Source organism: Hordeum vulgare, chromosome 1H (assembly GCF_904849725.1).
Source record: "Hordeum vulgare subsp. vulgare chromosome 1H, MorexV3_pseudomolecules_assembly, whole genome shotgun sequence".
Lineage (NCBI taxonomy): Eukaryota > Viridiplantae > Streptophyta > Magnoliopsida > Poales > Poaceae > Hordeum > Hordeum vulgare.
This window is the reverse complement of record NC_058518.1, coordinates 420,064,017-420,086,950: the sequence shown is the minus strand read 5'-3', so window position 1 is coordinate 420,086,950 and position 22,934 is coordinate 420,064,017. Positions and strand designations below refer to the sequence as shown.

At 43.8% G+C, this 22,934-nt stretch overlaps 2 protein-coding genes across 2 annotated transcripts; both read right to left on the bottom strand.

The window, feature by feature from the left end:
- Nucleotides 1–2,932: 2,932 nt before the first annotated feature.
- On the bottom strand, nucleotides 2,933–20,335 carry LOC123441916 (ARM REPEAT PROTEIN INTERACTING WITH ABF2). The gene is made up of 19 exons (XM_045118088.1): nucleotides 19,888–20,335; nucleotides 19,622–19,788; nucleotides 19,084–19,256; nucleotides 18,878–18,998; nucleotides 18,668–18,742; nucleotides 12,400–12,494; nucleotides 11,873–11,948; nucleotides 11,320–11,427; nucleotides 9,076–9,204; nucleotides 8,862–8,930; nucleotides 8,721–8,780; nucleotides 8,512–8,635; nucleotides 8,295–8,434; nucleotides 4,473–4,536; nucleotides 4,294–4,373; nucleotides 4,121–4,185; nucleotides 3,873–3,990; nucleotides 3,664–3,788; nucleotides 2,933–3,565 (listed from the first exon to the last, which is right to left on the bottom strand). The coding sequence occupies exons 1-19, from the start codon at nucleotides 20,234–20,236 to the stop codon at nucleotides 3,475–3,477; spliced, it is 2,229 nt and encodes a 742-aa protein (XP_044974023.1). The 5' UTR covers nucleotides 20,237–20,335; the 3' UTR covers nucleotides 2,933–3,474.
- A 1,189-nt stretch (nucleotides 20,336–21,524) lies between these two features.
- LOC123399969 lies at nucleotides 21,525–22,091 on the bottom strand. Its single transcript, XM_045094362.1, has 2 exons — nucleotides 22,020–22,091; nucleotides 21,525–21,914 (listed from the first exon to the last, which is right to left on the bottom strand). The coding sequence occupies exons 1-2, from the start codon at nucleotides 22,089–22,091 to the stop codon at nucleotides 21,525–21,527; spliced, it is 462 nt and encodes a 153-aa protein (XP_044950297.1).
- Between the last annotated feature and the right edge of the window lie 843 nt (nucleotides 22,092–22,934).

The following is a 22,934-nucleotide window of genomic DNA, read 5'->3' as shown; positions in this document are numbered from 1 at the left end:
TACTGGTCTATTTCTCTCCGAGGAGCAGTATGCTCTTGAGATCCTCGATCGCGCCTCCATGCTCAACTGCAAGCCCATCTCCACCCCAGTCGACACCAGTAGTAAGATCTCCGCCACCGCCGGAGTACCCTCCTCCGATCCCACCCGCTACCGCCGCCTTGCTGGAGCTCTCCAATACCTCACCCTCGCGTGGCCTCATCTCTCGTATGTTGTCCAGCAACTTTGTCTCGTCATGCATGCTCCCATGGAGGGTCACTATCAGCTACTTAAGCGGGCCCTCCGCTATCTTCGTGGCACAACACACTACGGGCTTCAGCTCTATCGCTCGTCCTCGCACGATCTTCTTGCCTACAGTGATGCTGACTGGGCTGGCTGCCCTGACACCCGCCGCTCTACGTCCAGCTTCTGTGTGTTCCTCGGCGCCAACTTGGTCTCTTGGTCCTCCAAGCAGCAACACACGGTGTCCCGCTCCAGTGCTGAAGCCAAATACCGTGTCGTTGCTAACTGTGTCGCTCAGTCGTGTTGACTTCACCAACTTCTCACTGAGCTCCATCGTCCACCTTCTCGGGCTACCCTTGTGTATTGTTATAATGTCAGTGTTATGTATCTTTCATCTAACCCCATTCAGCACCAGCGCACGAAGCATGTGGAGATCGACTTGCATTTTGTTCGCGACCGTGTGGCCCCCGGCGAGGTCAAGGTGTTGCACATCCTGACGGCCTCCCAGTTTGTAGATGTCTTCACCAAGGGACTGCCCTCTTCGGTTTTTCGTGACTTCCGTTCCAGTCTACACGTCTTGCCTGGCACCGTTTCGACTGCGGGGGGTGTTGAACTGTCACGTTGTAACATGATTCGGTAACTGCATGTAATCTCTATCCACTCGCTAGTTGTAATAGCCACGACCTTTTCCTTCGGCTGATCCTAGTGGATCTCGGTCACAGGACGTGCCCTGCATGTAGGGAGTCCTTTGCTCTATATCTGTAACTGCTCGTTGTAACAGCATCAAGGAAATACATACGTTCAGTTGGAGGGCGAGAGGGATCGGGAGCGTGGCCACCGTGCCATGCCCCAGTCCTTTTTTACCGCGAGCGCGGGCGAGAGGAGGAAGAAAGCGATGCGGCAAGAGGCTCCAGGTGGGGCCAGCACCGGCGTCCACGCTCGAGTCACCGCGCGAGGGGGGAAGCTGGGCTGCGCGGCGCTAGTGGGTTGCGTCTGCTGGCTGCTGGCGCGGCTAGCTGGGCCGCCAGGAGAGGAAGCTGGCCCAAGCTGGCTCTCTCCCTCTCTGAAACAAAATAACAGCAGGTTTCTGTTTTAGAACATTTCAAACAAGAGAAAAAATACCCAAGGAAAAATATAGTAGGGGTCTAGACAAAATAAAAATACCCCTTTGGTTCATAGAATTTGCCCTATTTAATAAAATGATTTGGCTTTTTTTAAGCAACAAAATAAAAACCCTTTATATTTAAACCAAACTGTTTTGGAAGATAAAGGCAAAAGAAAAACCCAAACATGGCAAGGACTAGGTTAAACATGCATGGCGGAATATTTGAGAGAGCTGCAACATTTTTATTTGCACAAAAGAATAACTTTTATCACAACCACAAAATAAGAGGAGAACAAGAGGGGTTTTTCCTATTTGAAGAGTAGGGGTTTTGCAATGTTGAAAACCACACAAGATCACTTGCACACAGTCACATCACCATCACCACAAGAGGAAACATTGGTGCACACAATGAATGATGCCATGATGCCATGATGCAACAAAGATTGACATGAAGCAAACTTATATTATTCAAACACATGACAAGGTTGGAGGTGTCCACAAATGGCAAGGTTACATCATACCAAGGGGGCACTTGGGCTGTTACACCCCCCCCCAAAGTTTACAAAGGTAAGCGTGAATGATTTAGGTTCGCTACGATAGTAGTTACTTAGTGGGTCAACAAGTCAAGGTATAGTTGTTTACAAGGTTGCAGGGTTGGATCGACTGACTTGAGAAAGAGAGTGCGGCTGATCGCCATGAGCGGATACGGATCTGGTTTGGATATCCCAACCATCTGGGTTGCCAACTACCGATTATAGGGTTAATTCGATTCGTGGGTGGAGATGGAAGGCAATCTGGTTACGAAAATGGAGATATCTATATGACCACGAAAACTACGATAATACCCCCCCCCCCCCCCCCCCATTCGATATAATGCACTTCCAATGAGTCAACCCCCCCCCCCCCCCCCTCTCCTTTAGCTGATATAACGCACTTTCAATGAGTCATCAATGATCGAGCCGACGAGGTGATTGTCTAGGCGGCGGCAGAATGATGCATGCAACACAAGAGGCGCAGGTTCCTATGGGGCACCAATGGAATGGAACTTAGGGGTCGAGGTAGAGTTCACGACATCGGCGGCAGGCACAGCCAAATGCATCACTATGGAAAGGCCGGGGCACAGCTAAATGCATCACTATGGAAAGGCCGGGGCAACAACGACGCAAGCGCAAAGATGGAAGGGGCAACAACGACGCAAGCGCAAAGATGGAAGGAGCGACGCCAGGTCATTTTTGTGATGGAGTGCACTCCAAAATATCTGCTCCAAATATAAATGTAGGAGTGACAAAAGTCCAGGTCCATGGTTCATTTTGCAGCCCATTCACCATAAAAGTAGTTATCATGGAATTCCACGCGATATGACGACTTAGGGTTGCAAAAAAAGAGTTATTTTTCCATAAGAAACATATTCGCAAGGCTGCTTATAGCCAACCGATAGAAGTCAAACATTTTTACCATAATCTACCATAATGCCAAACACAACATACTTTCCACGTGGAACAGACAATTTGTGGTCTAAACGTGTGCTTGCCCGAGGCCTCCATGCCTTTCTTTCTTTTTCTGATTGGAAGATAGATAGCTCCATGTGAGGTTATAAAGAAGACGCGGAAACGAACAACCTGAGCAAGGCTATAATATAACCTCACATGGGAATTTCATGTGAAACAGCCCACGAGTTCTGAACATCAGCACGGTTGTTAACATGGAGAATACAGATTGATGTTACAGCATTACACCGCTCGAGCTTAACATCTCCAAACAACATACACAGAACATAACCGGGACTGCGAACTGGAAGTGACCCTAAGTAACTCAGTAACTACGGCGAGACCCGGCAAATCCGGTCAAGGCCAACCAACTAAAACCTATCACAGACTAGGCCGGTCTGACTGAATCTAGGCAAACCACGTCTCTCTATAACCATACACTTCCCTTAGCATGATCGCCATTGTTCAATGGAACAAAGGATGCTACATTCTTGCTGGGTGTCGATTGAGGACCTGGCCATCATGCAAACTGTAATAGATTGAATAGTTAACCTTACCACTGAGCTGAGTACCCAATGCCCAGAACCAGAAACTTCAGCTGTACAAGATTTCCAGCAGCATCTGTCACATGGTGGCGGTGTTATCAACGAATGTGGGCAGGGCTCATGGTTGCGCACTCCGGTGGCTTGGCGTTAGCGCCTTAGCAAAGAAGTTGCGGAGCTCAGGGATGACACGCTGGATCAGCTGAGAAAAACTGCACAGCAAGATGGCCAGTTAGATGGATTTCTGTCACTTGATGAAGTGTGTTACATTATGTACCAAATGTGGCGACCCTAAGTTAAAGATACCAACCCGGGTCTGGTGCAGATCTTATCAAACTGCTCCAAAATAAACAAGACACATGTATGTCTCAGTGACATGGCATGAAAGGCTTCGGATAAGTCATACATATCAGAGACGTTTTCTAAATTAACATCCTGCAAGATATTGAATACAATAAATTAGACCCAGTCAGCAGCAGTTCGAACATAGAACTTAGGAGCCATGTTCCCTGAAATCACCTGCGCAATTGTATATTCACATAGGCGTTTGAGGCCTTCTAACAGATACTGATCTGCAGCTCTGAGGAGATCTTGAGCAAGCTCGTTGGTTACTTCGACTGACCCTGTATAGATAAATCTGCACAAAACAAAGAAGATGTTTCCAAACTTCAATTGCAGGTCTTGTCCCGTAAGAGAAAAAGGAACTAACATGCGGATTTACCCGTTGACCATGGCCAAGGAACAAGAATGGTCAATGATTTACTAACCTCATCATGAGTTCAAACACGTCCCACCTGATATTTGGAATTTCTATGTCTCTTGCATCCTTTTCCTGGTTGAGAAAATAGTGAGTTTCTTGTAAACAGAAATTGTTCAACTAGCAAACAAGATCCACATCTTCCAACCAAAAAAAGGAATAGCATGTTATGTCCAGACTAACCCTGTATCCACCATCAAACATTGCACGGAATGCATCTGAAGAAGCAAGCAAAGCAATTCTGTGTGCATAAAAAAGTTTTCCTGCAAATCACAAGGGAGGTGATTATTATGGTCCTAATGAAAAATCAGCAACTATCTAAAGTAGTTTCTGTGAAGGCAGGGTGCAGAAATGCCACGAACCTTCCACCAAGAAGGTGACATCTGAAAGTGTCGAACTGTTCACGTATTGCTCTCCAAGATAAACCTGCAATCAGAAGTATATTTAGTAATAGCAATAGCCAGAATCATGGATGGACCAATCCATCGGTAATAGGAGTTAATTTATGGGGAAACCTCATTAAGAATACCCAGGATAGGGCAAGGTAAAGCCTGACAACTACTAAGAACAGGACTGCCAAGCAGTATCTATCTATTCTATACCTACTAATAAAAGAAATAGGTATTCTTAGTCCGTCATACGTGTTTTACAAAAAAAATCCTTGATATTTTGAAGAATATACCCACAGTCAAACGCATGTTTTCTTTTTATGTGTCGCCAGTGTGGGCCTTAACACGCCGCACGTGATGGTAGCCAGCCCATATGTGGCAAAAAATCATGCTGCGCAGGAGGCAAAAATTTATTTGCTTGGGTGAGGGATCGAACTCAAGCCCACCCATATAGGCTGGAAGCCAATGACCAACTTAGCTAAAACAATTTTGTGTATAAAAGGTAGAGTCGTTTGCTTATTAAATAGTCCCACATCGCTCCTCCTTTTTCATCAATTTTTATACATACCGGTCCAGAATCAGAAAGCCGCCCAAACAATTAACGAATTAATAATCTTTACCTAATTAATAATAGAAGGGCTACTGCTTCTGCACGTTCACCGTCGGGCTAATCTTTTCGTCCGTACATTGTAATAGGATTCTGATTGTACATCCGCGCTAAACGTTTCCCTGAAATTCCTTTCGTGACTCGCGTGGGCCTCAACCCATCAATCGACCATGCTGTGGCAAACGGCCCGGCTGAAGCCGCAGCCCACCCGGCTGAAACGACTGCCCAAACAACCGATACCGTCCGGCAGGGGGCGCAAAAATAATGTGCGTGCATGAGGGATCAAACTCCCGACGTGAGGTCAACTGCAAATGTGAGCGGACAACTGAGCTAGCCCCCCATTACGTATTTTTGAGAGATGGTTACATCAAAGATAGCACCACCTCGGTACTTCACATCTAGACACACCAATTTAAATACAGTTATGACTTGAAATCTGCAAGGCACCTGAAAGATCAATAGGCAGAGGGAACAAACGCACTGTTGTATGCGTTGTATGGGTATATATAATATATGAGCAAGAAATTAATTGTAAATCCCAGGATTGTGAGGCTGCCACAAAGGAAAATAAATCACGGGGCCATGCATGCAAACATCACGTGGAGGAGGGACTGTAGCGTGAAGGAGACTGGTATCACGGGAAGGTTGTAGGGTGATTAAAGGAGCATCATCGATTGGCCCATTATGGCAGCCCACGCATGCAAGGGCGTACGTGTTTAAAAAATATTAAAGGATGTTGTTCAATTGACTGGGTACATTTAACTCAAAATTGCAACACGCGGGAATTAAAGGGAGGAATGTTTCTTCCGTATGATTTTTCGAATGTTCGTTCGTTCGTCTCGTGTGTTTTTGTTTTGCGTAGGACCTTAAGACCGCCAAATATGTTTCTTCGTTTTCTCGCTGTATGGTCTATCGCTCCGTTGGACCTAACATGAACCTGTTCTTCAGCAGCCCAGTTTGCTTCACCAATGTCCATCTGCTAAACAATTTGGCTCAAAATAAATCTGCTAAACAATTGATGTGTGGGTTGGAGTCGACCCAACAATCACAACATCAATCTAACCTCGGCAACCAACTAGCGACCTAGCTATTTGCATACATGCTCTATTTATGTTGTCCGTTAAGTGAATTATACAAGCGCAATTTGCATCTAACATTGGTTTGGATACTACAAGGGTTGTGCGCGCTTTGCTGCGCCGTTGAATTTGTGAGGATTCTTAAATTTCTTTAGCCACTCTATTTCAAAATATATGGTGTATTACTTTTTTTATAAGTCAAACCTTTTTAAGTTTGATCAAATTTTATAGAGAAATATATCAAAATTCATAATATCAAATCGGTGTTATTAGATTCATCATGAAATGAATTTTCATATTTTTTGTTTAATATTGTGGATGTTGATATTTTTTGGCTCTGAACTTGGTCAAAAATTAAAGAAATTTGACTTTCCAAAAAACTAATAACCCTTATATTTTGAAACTGATGGAGTATTTAGTTTGGCCGGTGTGGGAGACGATGGAGTGTGTTTTACGTTTATTTATAATGCAGTTATTTGGTGGGTCTTTCACGGTGTGATTTTGTGTTATCCGCTAATCAATACATGTTCATGTGGAAATATTTTTTCATCATTGGTTGCATATACTATATTCATGCTATAGTATCACATGATGACGCTTTTGTATGGGTGATAGGAGTCTGTGAGGGGTTGATATGTTTCTATAGGCCAGTTGTCGTTGATTTGGAAAATCATGGGCCCGATCAAAATCGTAAACCAAATTCAAAATTGAATACCTCAGTCGAATGAAAAGCTTTAAAATTACAGAGCATAGAGAACTAAAATAATTAAATAGGAGAGCTCTTTGAGAAATTGTTGACCCAGTCAAAATCGGGTGACCAAAGTCTAAATTGAAGCCTCAATTAATTGTGAAGATTTAAAAATTAGGAAGCATATTGTACCGTATAAAAAATTAAATAAAAGGGTTTGAGAAATTGTTGACCCAATCAAAATCGGATGATCAAATTCCAATTGGAGACCTCAATTGATTGTGAGGCCTCCAATCCTAGGGAGATTGGTCATATAGTATATGTGGTCCTTGTGATTCTACTGATGCAGCCATGGTGCGGCCTCCACATGTCCTCTATTACTCTCCGCACCACAACGAACACCATCATTGTCCAACAACAACAACCAAGCCTTTCAGTCCCAAACAAGTTGGGGTAGGCTAGAGTTAAAACCCATAAGATCTCGAAACCAAGTCATGGCTCTGGAACATGGATAGCTAACTTCCACGCACCCCTGTCCATGGCTAAGTCTTTGTCGATATTCCAAACCTTCAGGTCTCTCTTAACGGACTCCTCCCATGTCAAGTTTGGTCTACCATGACCCCTCTTAACATTCTCAGCACGCTTTATCCGTCCGCTATGCACCGGCGCTTCCGATGGCCTCCGTTGAATATGTCCAAACCATCTGAGACGATGCTGGACCAGCTTCTCTTCAATCGGACAATAAGTTAGTATAGCGAGGTGCTCACGGGGATGACATTCTATTGTGCAATGACCAAACTCATCACTATGGAATTGACCACATTCATTTTGAATTGGTGGACAATGTGACAAAGGAGGGGCTTGCAAAATGGTGTGTTAAAGTATGATGACCAAGCTCACTTTGGGATTGATCATGGTCGTCGTTAGTTGGTGGATGACTGACAACCACCAGCGATGTTGATGAAGTGGAGAAGTGACAACATGGATGGGCTGCTACGCGCATGCAAAGATTTGTTTTCCCCGTTGCAACGCACGGGCATATTTGCTAGTAAAGATATATGACAGAATATCTGTGTCCAACAGGTTGCACATGCCACGATTTGTAGGAAATAACATTTTAAGGAAGTTTGTGCACACATGCTCTTGATTTAATTCAGATCTTGCTAATAGCTTCAGATTTGCATATATCCCTAGAACTCTAATTTTTTAGGACAATTTTGTTAGACAAATCTCTTTTCTAAGCACTGTGAAGACCTTGTTCACTTCAATAGCATAACTACTCCCTCCGTTCCTAAATATAAGTCTTTGTAGAAATTTCAATATGGACTATATACGGATGCATATAGACATATTTTAAAGTGCAGATTCACTCATTTTGCTCCGTATGTAGTCCAAAAATCGCCCTGTTTTTATTTTCTACTAACCTGTGGCGTTGGAGATGGAGGTGCAGCATCCATCGGAGAGAGTGCTGCAGCTTTGTTGGCTAATTTGTATAGTGCAACCGAACCATCCTGTTGATGTTTCGAGCTGACCGAAACCAGAAGATCAAGAAGCAAGTCGAGACCTGAATTAAGCCAGAATTTAATCCATGGAGAACAAAACACAGGATAAGGAACACTTAAGCTGTCAAATTGTTCATACCATTATTATCAATAAAAATTGTTCGTTGATCTTCAGGGGCACAGAGGTGTGCGAGAGCCAGAGCAACACGCCTCTGCACAGACTTTTCTCCTACTCTCATGAGATAAACCAAGTGTTTTAATACCTGTTAAAGATCATGTGTAAGTCAGCTGGAGTAGATACCACAGCTTGGCAAATAAAAGAAAAAAGAAACAGTGAGCAGAACTTACTCGTCCATTTATCTTCTCCTCTAGCCTCTTCAGTGTCTTAGCTACACAGTCCTTTGTAGCCTGAAAAAAGGTGCTTAACCAAACTCAGGTATAAACTTATTAAGAAAGTAGTACCAATCTATGCTATGATGGTTGACATACCTGGACAATAAATTCACCATCCTGCAACTTTTGGACACCTCCTACTTTAACGAAGTCAGAGACATAATCCTATAAAAAAAAGTTATTATGGATACATGAAAGTGAGAAGCTTACATAAAACAGAAATGGAACATGACTACATGAGTTCATTCGCTTTTAAGAAAAAATATGAAATAATAAGTAGAAACCGAACTTTTGAATAATCATGAACTACCTCATTGTCCGCAACTCCGTAAAGAGCAAACGCGGCATTATGTTGCAGAGAACCATTTTTTGAGTCAAGAAGCTTTAGTAAAGGCAACAAGCCACCATTGTATGCAATACCTGCTTGGTTATGTGTGTCCTGTGAAACAAAAGATTTTCTCTCAAATTAGCCATACAGGTTAATTAAGGTAAAGAAGTAAATAAAACATGCCCACTCCAAACAAAGAGGTAACACACTAAAACTAATCGAATACTGTTTTATTTTCCTATCCCATGATTGACATGTTTGCAGCTTAGGAAGACAATGAGAAGGGAATAACTTGGCATGTGTCTGACACTGAAATATCTAAACTCTTGCTCGCTAACGAATACTGAATGTGGCACTGTACTGCGTGGAGTCCAGATAACACCTGGTAGGCAAAAAAAAAATCCAACATGATATGTCGTATGACAATGACCATTGGGACCTATGTAGATCAAAGATGTTACTCCCTACAATCCATATTAATTGAAACTAGCGTCAATTAACATGGATCAGAGAGAGTAGTTTAATTTTTAAAACTGTATTCTGATTTATGTACAAAAGTCTGTAAAACTGTATATCAATCTGCATGTGTGCAATGCTGCAGTTTAATTTGATCTGGTTGTATTTGAATGGGGATTATCTCTCACGTAAAAGTAAAACTAATCAAATAATCTGGCGGAGAAGTTGTCTCTTGTGCAATTTCGTCGATTCTAATAGTGATTGCATGAGTGACTTCATCATGCATGTCAAACAGGTTTCCCACTCCCAAGAAACTGTTAGGAAGAAAATGGAGTCTTTTCCTTCAGTGTATACAAAAATGCGAATATTGAAGAGATTTGCTAAACTATGCTGGGCTACAATTACTTGTCGCAGGACAATGGATACAGTCAAGAAGCATATACAAACAACAACAACAACAACAACAACCAAGCCTTTCAGTCCCAAACAAGTTGGGGTAGGCTAGAGTTGAAACCCATAAGATCTCGAAGCCAAGTCATGGCTCTGGAACGTGGATAGCTAACTTCCACGCACCCCTGTCCATGGCTAAGTCTTTGTCGATATTCCAAACCTTCAGGTCTCTCTTAACGGACTCCTCCCATGTCAAGTTTGGTCTACCACGACCCCTCTTAACATTCTCAGCACGCTTTATCCGTCCGCTATGCACCGGCGCTTCCGGTGGCCTCCGTTGAATATGTCCAAACCATCTGAGACGATGCTGGACCAGCTTCTCTTCAATCGGTGCTACCCCAAGTCTCTCTCGTATATCGTCATTCCGTACCCGATCCTTCCTTGTGTGGCCACATATCCATCTCAACATGCGCATCTCTGCTACACCTAACTGTTGGATATGTCGTCTCTTGGTTGGCCAACACTCCGCGCCATACAACATCGCAGGTCGGATAGCTGTCCTATAAAACCTGCCTTTTAGCTTTTGTGGCACTCTCTTGTCACAGAGTACGCCAGAAGCTTGGCGCCACTTCATCCACCCAGCCTTGATTCGGTGGCCCACGTCTTCATCGATATTGCCATCCTTCTGCAACATGGACCCCAAATATCGAAACGTGTCTCTCTCCGGTACCACCTGCCCACCAAGGCTAACCTCTCCATCCTCGTGCCTAGTAGCACTAAAACTGCACCTCATGTATTCAGTTTTAGTTCTACTAAGCCTAAAACCTTTCGATTCTAGAGTCCGCCTCCATAACTCTAACTTTCTATTAACCCCCGTTCGGCTATCATCGACTAGCACCACATCATCCGCAAAGAGCATACACCATGGGATATCTCCTTGTATATCCCTTGTGACCTCATCCATCACCAAATCAAAAAGACAAGGGCTCCTCAAAAGTCCGTCTGGATATTTAACACTAACACATATAAAGAGAACGAGCTGCACGGCTTCAATTGTTGATGATACATTAAACATAACTTGTGGTCAATCTTATGTCAATCCTTTTAAGAGGGGACACTAATTATGATTTTTCGCTCCAAAACTTATCTTTGCATCCTAATGTAAAATCAACATAGAGAAGAAGGGAAGCAGCAAAGTTGAGAAAGTGCTTTGTCACTATGTCAGGTGATTTTATGAATGGGAGTAAGGATTGCCACTGTTGTTTCTCTTTCACTGCTACAATACCTACCTAAAATACATGCAGTAAAACCCGCAGACAAACATAAGCAATCAGATTGGTTTTGTTGAGTGCAAGGGGAGCATAGAATGAGAAATATAACCTGTGCAAGCCTCCCAAGGGCAAAGGCTGACATCTCCCTGAGTTGAAAGTCGGCTGACTGGAGCATGTCAATTAGTGGTCGGACTGCACCCCGTTGCACAATATGGACCTGTCAAACCCCATATATGCATATTTAGAAAGGATAGCTCAACGCACCATCCTGTATTCTTATGATTCACCATGGCTAACTCTTTATCATATGAAACAACATATTTAGTACTCCCTCCGTTCCAAAATATAAGACCTTTTAGAGATTTCACTAGAAGACTACATACGGAGAAAAATGAGTGAATGTACACTCTAAAATATGTCTATATACATCCGTATGTAGTTTATAGTGCAATCTCTAAAAGGTCTTATATTTAGGAACGGAGGGAGTAGTAAGTAGGTAGACATAACAATGTCTTATGTTTGTAACACATAATCAATGATGAATGATATGTAGCACAAGAATATTACATAGGAAAAAGTACTTCATTTTATTGTTTACTCTTCCACTTCATCTCATCATAAAAAAATGTGTAGTTAACAACAAATGAAGCATCCTTAAGCACCTTGCACTCAGAGTCGGCCGAAGCAAACTGCCCTAGCAACAAAGCGGCTTCTCTTTGGCTTTCTGTACAGCAGGAACTGCAAAAGAGAAGATGAAGCACAGATTCTTTGAATAAGATGGAGAGCAGACTCAGGGCAATATCATGCCTCCATATACTAAGATTGGGACTACAATAAAACAGCTTCTCGTGTTACAATATGGACAAGGATATGGAATCTGGGTTAGAAGATAATTTGCTACGTGCAAGCTTACACTTGAATCTCATAAGATTATATCATTATAATCAACATGTTGTTCTGACCCTAAAGCAACAAAATTAATCAGCATCCAGGAACACATGCACAATGGTGTCATCAGTAATCGAGTGTGCATGCTCATGTACAGCTAAGAGTGAAGTATATAGAATTTGAATTTCCAGCAGTACTTTAGCAGAACTCAACAAATAAATACAGTAAGTTATATGCATTCAATTATTAACAGATACAATGTAAAACTATCATCATAAGCTGCATATGACGATCATCATACCTTAATAACCCAATTACAGGTTGCAAGGCCCCCGCATTAAGAACCTCTTTCTTGATATTTGGGGATGAATGAACCAAATTTCCAATGACACCAACCTACCACACCAACAGAGAGTATTTAGTACTTATACCGGCATGCACTGCAAACACAATATCATACGTATGGCTAGCTCCACGGCTACAGTGATTGCATGCACCATTGTCATGATAACAGGCAGCCTTTGCATTTGTCAAAAGTATAAATCTATATAGAATTGATAGGAGTAAAGTGAAATATAGAGGCAAATAGTCAGACCATTTTCTTTACAAAAATTCCACCGGATCAATAACTCCAATGGTAAGTTAAAGGTGTTCATGTTCCAAATTTGCAATTGGCTGCTGCGGAATAGCTTTTCTTTTGTAACGCTTCAAAAAGTAAGTTGCGTGTATCAAACATATATGCTGCAGGACAGGTGCTCAAACTTTGCCTAGTTGGGTTGTGACATTAAGGTTCTTAACTTCGATTTTAGCCTGGCAGACTTCATCAAGGTCTCAGCTTGCTTAACTTTACTACTTAGGCCCATCTTCAATACTGTGACAGAAAAATGAGTTCCTCAAACATGCCCACTTCTGACATTAAGGTCCTTAACTTCAATTTCAGAATTGCAGGCTCCCTCAAGGCCTCAGCTTGCTCAATTGCACTAATTAGGCCTATCATTAGTAATGTGACAGAAAAATGGTGTGGCAGAGTACAGTATTGAATATAAGGATGCTTTGCCTCTACTAATTATGAATCTCAAGCTTCGCATACCAATTCAGCACCTTCCATGTCAAATTAATTTTCCATCATTTAGCTAATGGATGGACCTAACTAGCTCAATTAAGCAAGTTCCTGATATGCTAATGTTTAGTTCAAACTCCAAACACCTAAATACACACCAGGAAACCTGACAACCTCTAATGCAAATAAAAAAATCTGATAATTAGCATAGTTAGGCAAATAGATTTTATGTAGTTTATTTCTTATTCTATGTTGTCTCAGCATAGCCGGTCCCAAGCCCGGGTAAAGGAGGAGGGTTGTGATAGGCGTGGCGAGCCAACGTGAAAAACCCAGCCACTCTTATGGAGATGAAACCCAAAGGAAACTCGTTGGGGCGTAACCCTCTTAGTAACGCGCCACATCGGAACCCGGGTGTGGTGTCAAATGGGCAAGGGCCGGGCCGTCACCCCCTTGGTGGCGCGCCGTATCTTGATCTGGATACGGTGATAAGTGAGCAAGGGTCGGGTCGCCGCATCCTTAGTGGCGCGCTGCACCGACGCCCCGGTGTAGTGAAAAATGAGCAAGGGTCTTCGCATTTGACTCGACGAGTGCGGAGGGTAAGGAAGTTAGCCGAGCCTAGGAGGATACGCTTAGGTAGCTGGAACGTAGGGTCCCTGACGGGTAAGTTACGGGAGCTAGTTGATACGGCGGTGAGGAGGCGTGTTGATGTCCTATGTGTCCAAGAGACCAAATGGAAGGGACAAAAGGCGAAGGAGGTGGAGGATACCGGCTTCAAGTTGTGGTACACGGGGACAACTTCAAACAAGAATGGAGTAGGCATCTTGGTCAACAAGAGCCTTAGGGATGGAGTTGTGGACGTTAAGAGGCAAGGGGACCGGATGATCCTTGTCAAGCTGGTAGTTGGGGACTTAGTCCTCAATGTTATCAGCGCGTATGCCCCGCAAGTAGGCCACAATGAGAGCACCAAGAAGGAGTTCTGGGAAGGCCTGGAGGACTTGGTTAGGAGGGTACCTATTGGTGAGAAGCTCTTCATAGGAGGAGACCTCAATGGCCATGTGGGTACATCTAACACAGGTTTTGAAAGGGTGCATGGGGGCTTTGGCTATGGCATCAGGAACCAAGAAGGAGAAGATGTCCTGAGCTTCGCTCTAGCCTACGACATGGTTGTAGCTAACACCCTCTTTAGGAAGAGAGAATCCCATCTAGTGACGTTCAGTAGTGGTCTACACTCTAGCCAGATTGATTTTGTCCTCTCTAGAAGAGAAGACAGGCGCGCTTGCATTGATTGTAAAGCGATACCTGGAGAGAGTGTTGTCCCTCAACATAAGCTTGTGGTTGCTGACTTCCGCTTTAGGATTCGTGTCCAACGGGATAAGCGCGCAAAAGTCGCTAGAACGAAGTGGTGGAAGCTCAAGGGGGAGGCATCCCAGGCTTTCAGGGAGAGGGTCATTAAGGAGGGCCCTTGGGAAGAAGGAGGCGATGCAAACTTGATGTGGACGAGTATGGCGACCTTCCTGCGGAAGGTCACTGTAGAGGAGTTTGGGGTGACCAAGGGAAGTAAAAGGGAAGCTAAGGACACCTGGTGATGGAACGATGAGGTCCAGAAGGTTATTAGGGAGAAGAAGGACTGTTTCAGATGCCTGTATCTAGACAGGAGTGCAGCTAACATGGAGAAGTATAAAGTGGCGAAGAAGGTTGCAAAGCGGGCGGTGAGTGACGCGAGAGGTCGGGCATATGAGGACCTCTACCAACGTTCAAACACTAAGGAAGGCGAAAGGGACATCTATAAGATGGCCAAGATTAGGGAGAGGAAGACGAGGGATGTCGGCGAAGTCAAATGCATCAAGGACGGAGATGATCAGCTTCTTGTGAAGGACGAGGCGATCAAGCGTAGATGGCGGGAGTACTTTGACAACCTTTACAATGAAGAGGGTGACAGCTCTACCATTGAGCTAGACGACTCCTTTGATGATACCAGCATGTGCTTTGTGCGACGTATCCAGGAGTGTGAGGTTAAGGAGGCGTTAAAAAGGATAAAAGTAGGCAAGGCGATGGGTCCTGATGGTATCCCCATCGAGGTGTGGAGAGGCCTTGGAGACATAGCAATAGTATGGCTAACTAAGCTTTTCAACCTCATTTTTCGGTCAAACAAGATGCCCGAAGAATGGAGGCGGAGTATTTTAGTACCAATCTTTAAGAACAAGGGGGATGTTCAAAGTTATACTAATTACCGCGGAATCAAGCTGATGAGCCATACTATGAAGCTATGGGAGAGAGTCATTGAACACCGCTTAAGAAGGTTGACAAGCATGACCAAAAACCAATTTGGTTTCATGCCTCGGAGGTCTACCATGGAAGCCATCTTCTTGGTACGACAGCTGATGGAGAGATACAGGGAGCAAAAGAAGGACCTTCATATGGTGTTCATTGATTTGGAGAAGGCCTATGATAAGATACCTCGGAATGTCATGTGGTGGGCCTTGGAGAAACACAAAGTCCCAATAAAGTACATTACCCTCATCAAGGATATGTATGATAATGTTGTGACAAGTGTTCGAACAAGTGATGGCGACACCGATGACTTTCCGATTAGAATAGGGCTACACCAAGGGTCAGCTTTGAGCCCTTATCTTTTTGATTTGGTGATGGATGAGGTCACAAGGGATATACAAGGAGATATCCCATGGTGTATGCTCTTTGCGGATGATGTGGTGCTAGTCGATGATAGCCGAACGGGGGTTAATAGAAAGTTAGAGTTATGGAGGCGGACTCTAGAATCGAAAGGTTTTAGGCTTAGTAGAACTAAAACTGAATACATGAGGTGCAGTTTTAGTGCTACTAGGCACGAGGATGGAGAGGTTAGCCTTGGTGGGCAGGTGATACCGGAGAGAGACACGTTTCGATATTTGGGGTCCATGTTGCAGAAGGATGGCGATATCGATGAAGACGTGGGCCACCGAATCAAGGCTAGGTGGATGAAGTGGCGCCAAGCTTCTGGCGTACTCTGTGACAAGAGTGCCACAAAAGCTAAAAGGCAGGTTTTATAGGACAGCTATCCAACCTGCGATGTTGTATGGCGCGGAGTGTTGGCCAACCAAGAGACGACATATCCAACAGTTAGGTGTAGCAGAGATGCGCATGTTGAGATGGATATGTGGCCACACAAGGAAGGATCGGGTACGGAATGACGATATACGAGAGACTTGGGGTAGCACCGATTGAAGAGAAGCTGGTCCAGCATCGTCTCAGATGGTTTTGACATATTCAACGGAGGCCACCGGAAGCGCCGGTGCATAGCGGACGGATAAAGCGTGCTGAGAATGTTAAGAGGGGTCGTGGTAGACCAAACTTGACATGGGAGGAGTCCGTTAAGAGAGACCTGAAGGTTTGGAATATCGACAAAGACTTAGCCATGGACAGGGGTGCGTGGAAGTTAGCTATCCACGTTCCAGAGCCATGACTTGGCTTCGAGATCTTATGGGTTTCAACTCTAGCCTACCCCAACTTGTTTGGGACTGAAAGGCTTGGTTGTTGTTGTTGTTGTATTTCTTATTCTGCACTTGCTGCAATATGAGTCACTATCACTTAGAACGAGTTCATCGGACGATTTTCTAGCAATTCCACTGCAGCATGCTCCTATACTTGCTGCCATCATGCATTAGGTTCATTTGTGCAATCAAGTATAGCTCTCACCAAGTTCTATTGCCCGGCTTTTGCTTTGTTTTTATATGATTTTCTTAGAAGTGGTGAACTCGTTTTTCTACCAACTGAGCTATCCTGCACTTTTTGTGAGTGAAATGACACCAGTCTTCTAGTAATGACATGATGATCCCACTCTCATTCTTTAATTAAACTGGTTGCCAAATACTACGACCTCGAGGCACACTAACTCGAGGTACTCTTGGTACATCACATTGGCCCAGCTAACTTATCGATTGAACCCGAATCATCACCAATAAACAATGTTTTTAGATCCTGCTTCTTATTGTTTTGGAGGGTAAGATTTCTCATATCTGTGTCCTCTCAATTTCTCCTAAAGTAATGTACGTTGATGAGATTTGATCTAATTAGCTCAGCCTTGTAATAACTCTATTCTCCCTGGGTCAGACTATTGCAAAGAAATCTCTCCTCTACCGCCAAGGGATCTCGCACCAACAGCTATCTACTCATATCCTCGAACAGAAGAAATAACTAGTTCGTTCACTTTCGCAGACAGCATTTTTTCTTCAGATAGCTGCAGTTCTGGAAGAAATGTTGTGTCAAAGCACTAACTCTTTTGTTGCCTATCATCAAAGGGTTTTTTAGGCGTTGGGCATTCAGCGAACATTGTGCCTCCGCTTAGTGCAATGACAGCTTAAGCGGCGCCTAGGCGCGCTTAAGCGTTCTGTACGGACGTCGTATGGACAGGAACAAGGGCACCCAAAAAAAATTCAAAGCATGTAAGTCATGTATTAAGCCTAAAATCGGAAGCGTGTCGGGGAAGGAGAGACGAGGAGCTCGAAGTCAGGGAAGGGGAAGAAAGCTGGCAGCGGCAAGGTTGGGGAAGAGAAGCCATCAGACTCCAGCCAAGACGAGGAGGAGCCCGAGATCCAGGAAGGGGGGGCTGGCGGAGAAGGCGGGAAGAGGAGCTCGAGGTCCAGCAGCGTTAAGTCAAGGAAGAAGATGAGTGGTGAGGTCGGGGAAGAAAGCCCCACATCTGGCGGCGCAAGGTCGCCTTGCTCTCCTCTTTTTCTCTCACCCCGCTCTCATTTGTCTAACCCTAGGCGTCCGAGCGCTGTTTCAGCGCTTAACCCAAAAGCGAAGCAGTAGGCCTCCGCTCAGCACTTAAGCGCGCCTAGGCGTACGCCCAATTTTTCACTGCTACCGTCTAGTGGTTCAGGACGTCCCTCTTTCAAGGATGCAGCAGGGATTCGACTCCCCTGGGGGTACGGAGTATTATGAAAGGAGGCTAATCATGACGGTCCAAGACCATAGATATTGATAGATAGAAATTCCATTTATTTGTTGAATTCAAGCTATTCTACTTGCTCACAATCAAAAGAAATTTCTCCCCCAACATATTTTCTTCCCCTCTATTTGTCCGCTACCTCGGCTGAACCTAAGCAAAAGAATAAAGAGGTCCAAGAGAAAGAAAGCCTAGTTTTCGTAATCGACCGATTGTTAACAAACCGTTGAACCACTTTTTATTAACATAATAACAACAAGCCCTTTTACAGCTCCAGAATCTCTAGAAAAAGGAATTACTCTATCCTCGAAATTTCCCAAGCAATATATAGTACTACGGTTCACCACTAAGCCAATCAAGACAATACATTTTGAAGTTTAAATTCCATGAGGCCTTAGGATAACTGTTATTCAAGATTATAGGAAACAAGAGAAATAGCAAGGTTCAAAACCAGAACTATGTTTTCCTGTAATAGATGCATGACAAGTGCCGCCCTAAAAATGAAGAGGCGTTCAACCAGAGAAGTACGTTTGATGAAAAATATATGAATATTCAGTATCTTACTGCTTCAAAGTGAATTGCAGCATCCTCTGACCGCAGCATTAAGATTAACGTTGGCAATGCATTGCAATCAACGATCTGCATTAAGGAGTTAAGGGGAAGATTTACCATCTAGAAGGAAATAATATACATGGGCGAATGTGGATGAAAGTCTAATGTTAAAATCTAACATTAATGTTGGTTTCATTAATTTAAACTTTCTTATAGTCTTACCAGGGTTTTGTTTTCATCATTTTTAAACGCCAAAGTCCTCAAGGCCCCTGCAGCTGCCCTCTGCACCTTAATATCCTGTGATTCTAGCAATTCAACAAGAGGTGGGATTCCGCCTTCAATTCTGCAGTAGAACAAAACCATCAGCAAGCACAGAGAACTTCCATGGAAAAGCAGCATTGACTAGTGAGCAGTGGATAGAACAAAACCTGATACAAGTTTTGATGTTGCTATTCTCATGAGCAAGGTTGGTAATTGCATCAGCAGCTCTTCTGATAAGGCTGTTAACTGCCCTCGAATTTGTAGCATTTTTATGGCTTCTTAGGAGATGCACCAGCAGGGGTAGGGCTCCAGCATCAACTATAAGTTGTTGATATTCAGGCTGGTAAACCAACACACAAAGTAATAAATGACTAAATTCTGAGAGCAACATAGCTAAAATCATAACAATGAAGTAGTCGTGTTGAAGAAAAGTTAATGATAACATTTATGGATTGCCTAAAGAGAACTAGGCAAGGTTGTAGCCTATTCTGCTTGAAGCCAAGTATACCTAGATTCTTATGAAGGCGTATGAAGTTACATTTACAGACACACAAGAGATTAGGGGAAATGGGGGAGAGCGGTATTTGTATTTTCCTCTTGCATTCTGGCCCAGAAATTTTGGCTTGTAAGAACAATTCAAGCAATTGCAATGGAATGTAAGCAAAATCTCAGCTAAAGTGCAAAGAGGAAACTAATCGAATTAACCTTTACGGCTAGGAGCCCGAGAGCGAAGGCAGCCCCCTTCTCGACCTCGTGCTCGAACGGCCGCGGCTGCTGCTCCTCCTCCACCGCCGCCTCCATAGGGGGCACCTTCAGATGGCACACCAACGCCGGCACGGCGCCGCCCTCTACGATTACGTTCACCATCTCCTCTGCGGCAAAAGTAGCAAGCAGATCCGCCTCAGTAACGGCGCTTAGACGGGTGGGAAAGAGTACGGATCGGTACAGTCTGCGTAGGGTTGGGGGATTACCGTTTTTGGCGAGCTCCGCGAGGACGCTGGTGGCGCGCTTGGCGGTGGCGCGGTCGGCGTGGCGCCACGAGAAGCAGTGATGGAGGGCGTCGACTTGCGTGCGGACCTCGCGGGCGACCGCCGCCTGGGACTGGCGGCAGCAGATCTCGGTGCCGACGGAGCCCTCGTCGTCCTCGTTGTCGTCGTCGGCATCGGCGCTGCCGAGCGGCGACGAGACGGCGGCAGCCGCGGCGGCGGCGGCGGCGGCGGCGGCTGCCGCTGCGGCGGCCGAGGCAGCGGCCTCGTCGTCAATCCTGCGCTTCTGCGCCTTGCGCCGCGGGCGCTGCGGCTTTTGCTGCTCCGCCTCCATTAGAACGGGTCGACGGCGATGAAGGGGCGGAACTTGTCGGAGGCGGAGGAGGGAAGGGCAGAAGCAAAGAGTATGCGCGCCCCAGCGCGATAGGGATTTATTCCGCGTTCGATTAAAATTTAGCACTTTTTATTTTATACTGTGAGAAATGGGAATGATACATCTTTCTTTCCTCACTGTTATGGAGTATATTTTGAGGGGCGTGCTACCATAAAACATGCTAGCGAGCCGTCAAATAAGCTACATCAAACAAGTCGGATACATCTTCGTCACTGTAGGTCTGCAACACAAGAGTGTTGTTCATAACTATTTCTGCAACATAAATCTTGTTGCGGAATTTTTTTGCAACAATTGTTTTGTTGCGAACTTTTTTTGCAACTCTAGTTTCATTGCATGTTTTCGTAACTGAGGTCTTGTTGCAAAAAAACATAATAAAGGTTTTATTGCAACGCGGTAGACTATTATACAATAACATATATGTTTCAGAAACATGGTCCGTGGTATAGAACCGCTATATGAGGCGTTACTTAGACACGTGTCATACAGAAAAGATAACGGACGCGGTCCCTTCGACTCTCCTGGTGATGGTTAGCTTTTCCCATATTTTAAGGGCAAAGTTTACTATCATCAAACGGATGGCAACGTTCGTGTTCGTCGCGTTCCGTGCATGACACGTATTTAATTGAGGGTCCGAATTTCAAATACTTTCCTTCGCGGAACGCATTCGTGTAATAGGAATTATATTTCTGAAACATATACATTGTTACTATGGTCTACGACGGGCACTATTTGGGATATCGCTTATCGTTATCGTCTCGGTCGGCTCGAGATTAGAGATTAATCGGAAAATTGGATGATAAATCAATTTACCGATGGACTATTAATCGGTCAATTTTTTTATAAGTCATAGGTTTGAGGCACTGATAAGATAAAAATAGAAAAATCTTCACTGGAACTGTTAAACAACATGCCTTTAAATTTTTTAAATAGGAGTATAAAACAATACTATAGATAAATAGACAATTACAAACCAAACAAAATTAGGACAGCACATGTACTGTTTTTACATCTCTCAAACAATGCATATAATAGATAAATAGAATAATAGATATTACATATCATAATCAGATAAGAGATAACACTTAATAGTTAATAGTAGAAAGCAAATAAGAAGGTCCAGGAAACAAGAATAACAAGGTTCTTGCTCTTTGATTCTCTCACAACTCACAACCAAAAGTTCAAAGTAGGATTCTTCTCTCACAACTCACAACACCCATCAGCATAGGATTCAAGGTTGCATATGGTCTTCCTCACCATTGTCATTGGTTTCTTCTATCCCAGCCCCGTCATCATCACACTCGAACTCTGTATCATCCTCATTGATAGGCACAGTGTCAATTTCATCATCGGAAACAAACTTTTCCACTTCATGTAGTTCTCTCACCCTTAGACTTCTACGAGGCTCCATCGCATTGTCATCTTCGGTTTCCTCCATCTCATCATCAACGTAAGCATCTTCACGTATCCAATCTTGGGATGTGGAAGCATCTTCACCAAGGAGGACATCAGAAGATGTTGAGTACTTCTTTCTCTTGTGTAGCATTCTTCCATTTAATTGAACATAAACTAGATCGTCCCTACGACTCACATCCAGTTTATTTCTTCTCTTTGCATCTACCTACAAATTGCAAAGTGAAGCTTAGATATTCACATATTGTCAAAAACAAAGTAAGGATCAGATTTGAGCAGTAGTGGATTTGAGTATTTGCAAGTTGAGAATTACTTGTTCAAAAACACTCCAATTTCTTTCACATCCGGATGAACTTGTGGTCAGGTTGAGTATCCTCATGGCCATGTGCATCAGTGTAGGAGTTTGTAGTCCATAAGTTGCCCACCATTCCCCTGCATTTATAGGAAATTGAAATTGCAATGAACCAGCCCAAAATTTCCAGGAATGCAATATGGCAGAATTACCATTGAGAACAAGCTTACCGCCATTGTAATTTTCATTGGTGATGGCTTTTGTGGCAGCCACCTTCCTAAACATGCCTTCCTTCTTCTTAAACTTGGGCAAGTCTGTGTTAAGCGCTTTATCTTGCTTTTCATCATCATCATCATGATAAAATTGTTCAATAACATCCATCAACCCAGACATGACTTCTACATCGGTGAAGATGCTTGAAGTAGCATAGTTATAATAAGGATTCAAGGCATATGCTGCCATGTGCAATGTGGTATCTAGCCTCCCATTCATCTTGCTCTCCATGGCTGTTGTGATCACCTTGTAATCCTTCTCCGAACTTTCAACCGCAAGCATTATCGCCTTCTTTGTTTCTACTATTTGTCCATACATAGAGGTCATGGACTGCCCATCACTATCAGCCAACCGAAGTAACTTGACCAAAGGCTCGAAAACCTTGAATTCAAACATAAAACATGGACAAGCACAACATTACTATTTAGATGCATGATGAAACACATGAAAGAAGACAAAATTTGTAGTTCATCTAACCATACCTTGATGCAAAGAGACACATTTTTCCAAAATGCCCTACTCATTATTGTGGAATGAGCCACCTTCCCCTTCTTTGTTCGTGTGTGCTTGCAATTTTCCCAAGTCTCACTACAACACATATCCGTTAGTTGCTTCCTCTTAGCAGCAAGACTTTGCAAGGTAAGAAATGCTGAAGCAAATCTA

Bases quoted from the DNA above. Each gene is read 5' to 3' on its own strand.
- LOC123441916 (XM_045118088.1), bottom strand. From the start codon at position 20,236: ATGGAGGCGGAGCAGCAAAAGCCGCAGCGCCCGCGGCGCAAGGCGCAG. The intron at 8,636-8,720 runs GTAAGTTCTGCT...GATCTTTAACAG, and splicing joins AGGAGAAGATAAATGGACGA to GTATTAAAACACTTGGTTTA. The intron at 3,991-4,120 runs GTTAGTAAATCA...TGTTTTGTGCAG, and splicing joins GTGTTTGAACTCATGATGAG to ATTTATCTATACAGGGTCAG.
- LOC123399969 (XM_045094362.1), bottom strand. From the start codon at position 22,091: ATGGCCATGAGGATACTCAACCTGACCACAAGTTCATCCGGATGTGAA. The intron at 21,915-22,019 runs GTAATTCTCAAC...TGCAATTTGTAG, and splicing joins ATTGGAGTGTTTTTGAACAA to GTAGATGCAAAGAGAAGAAA.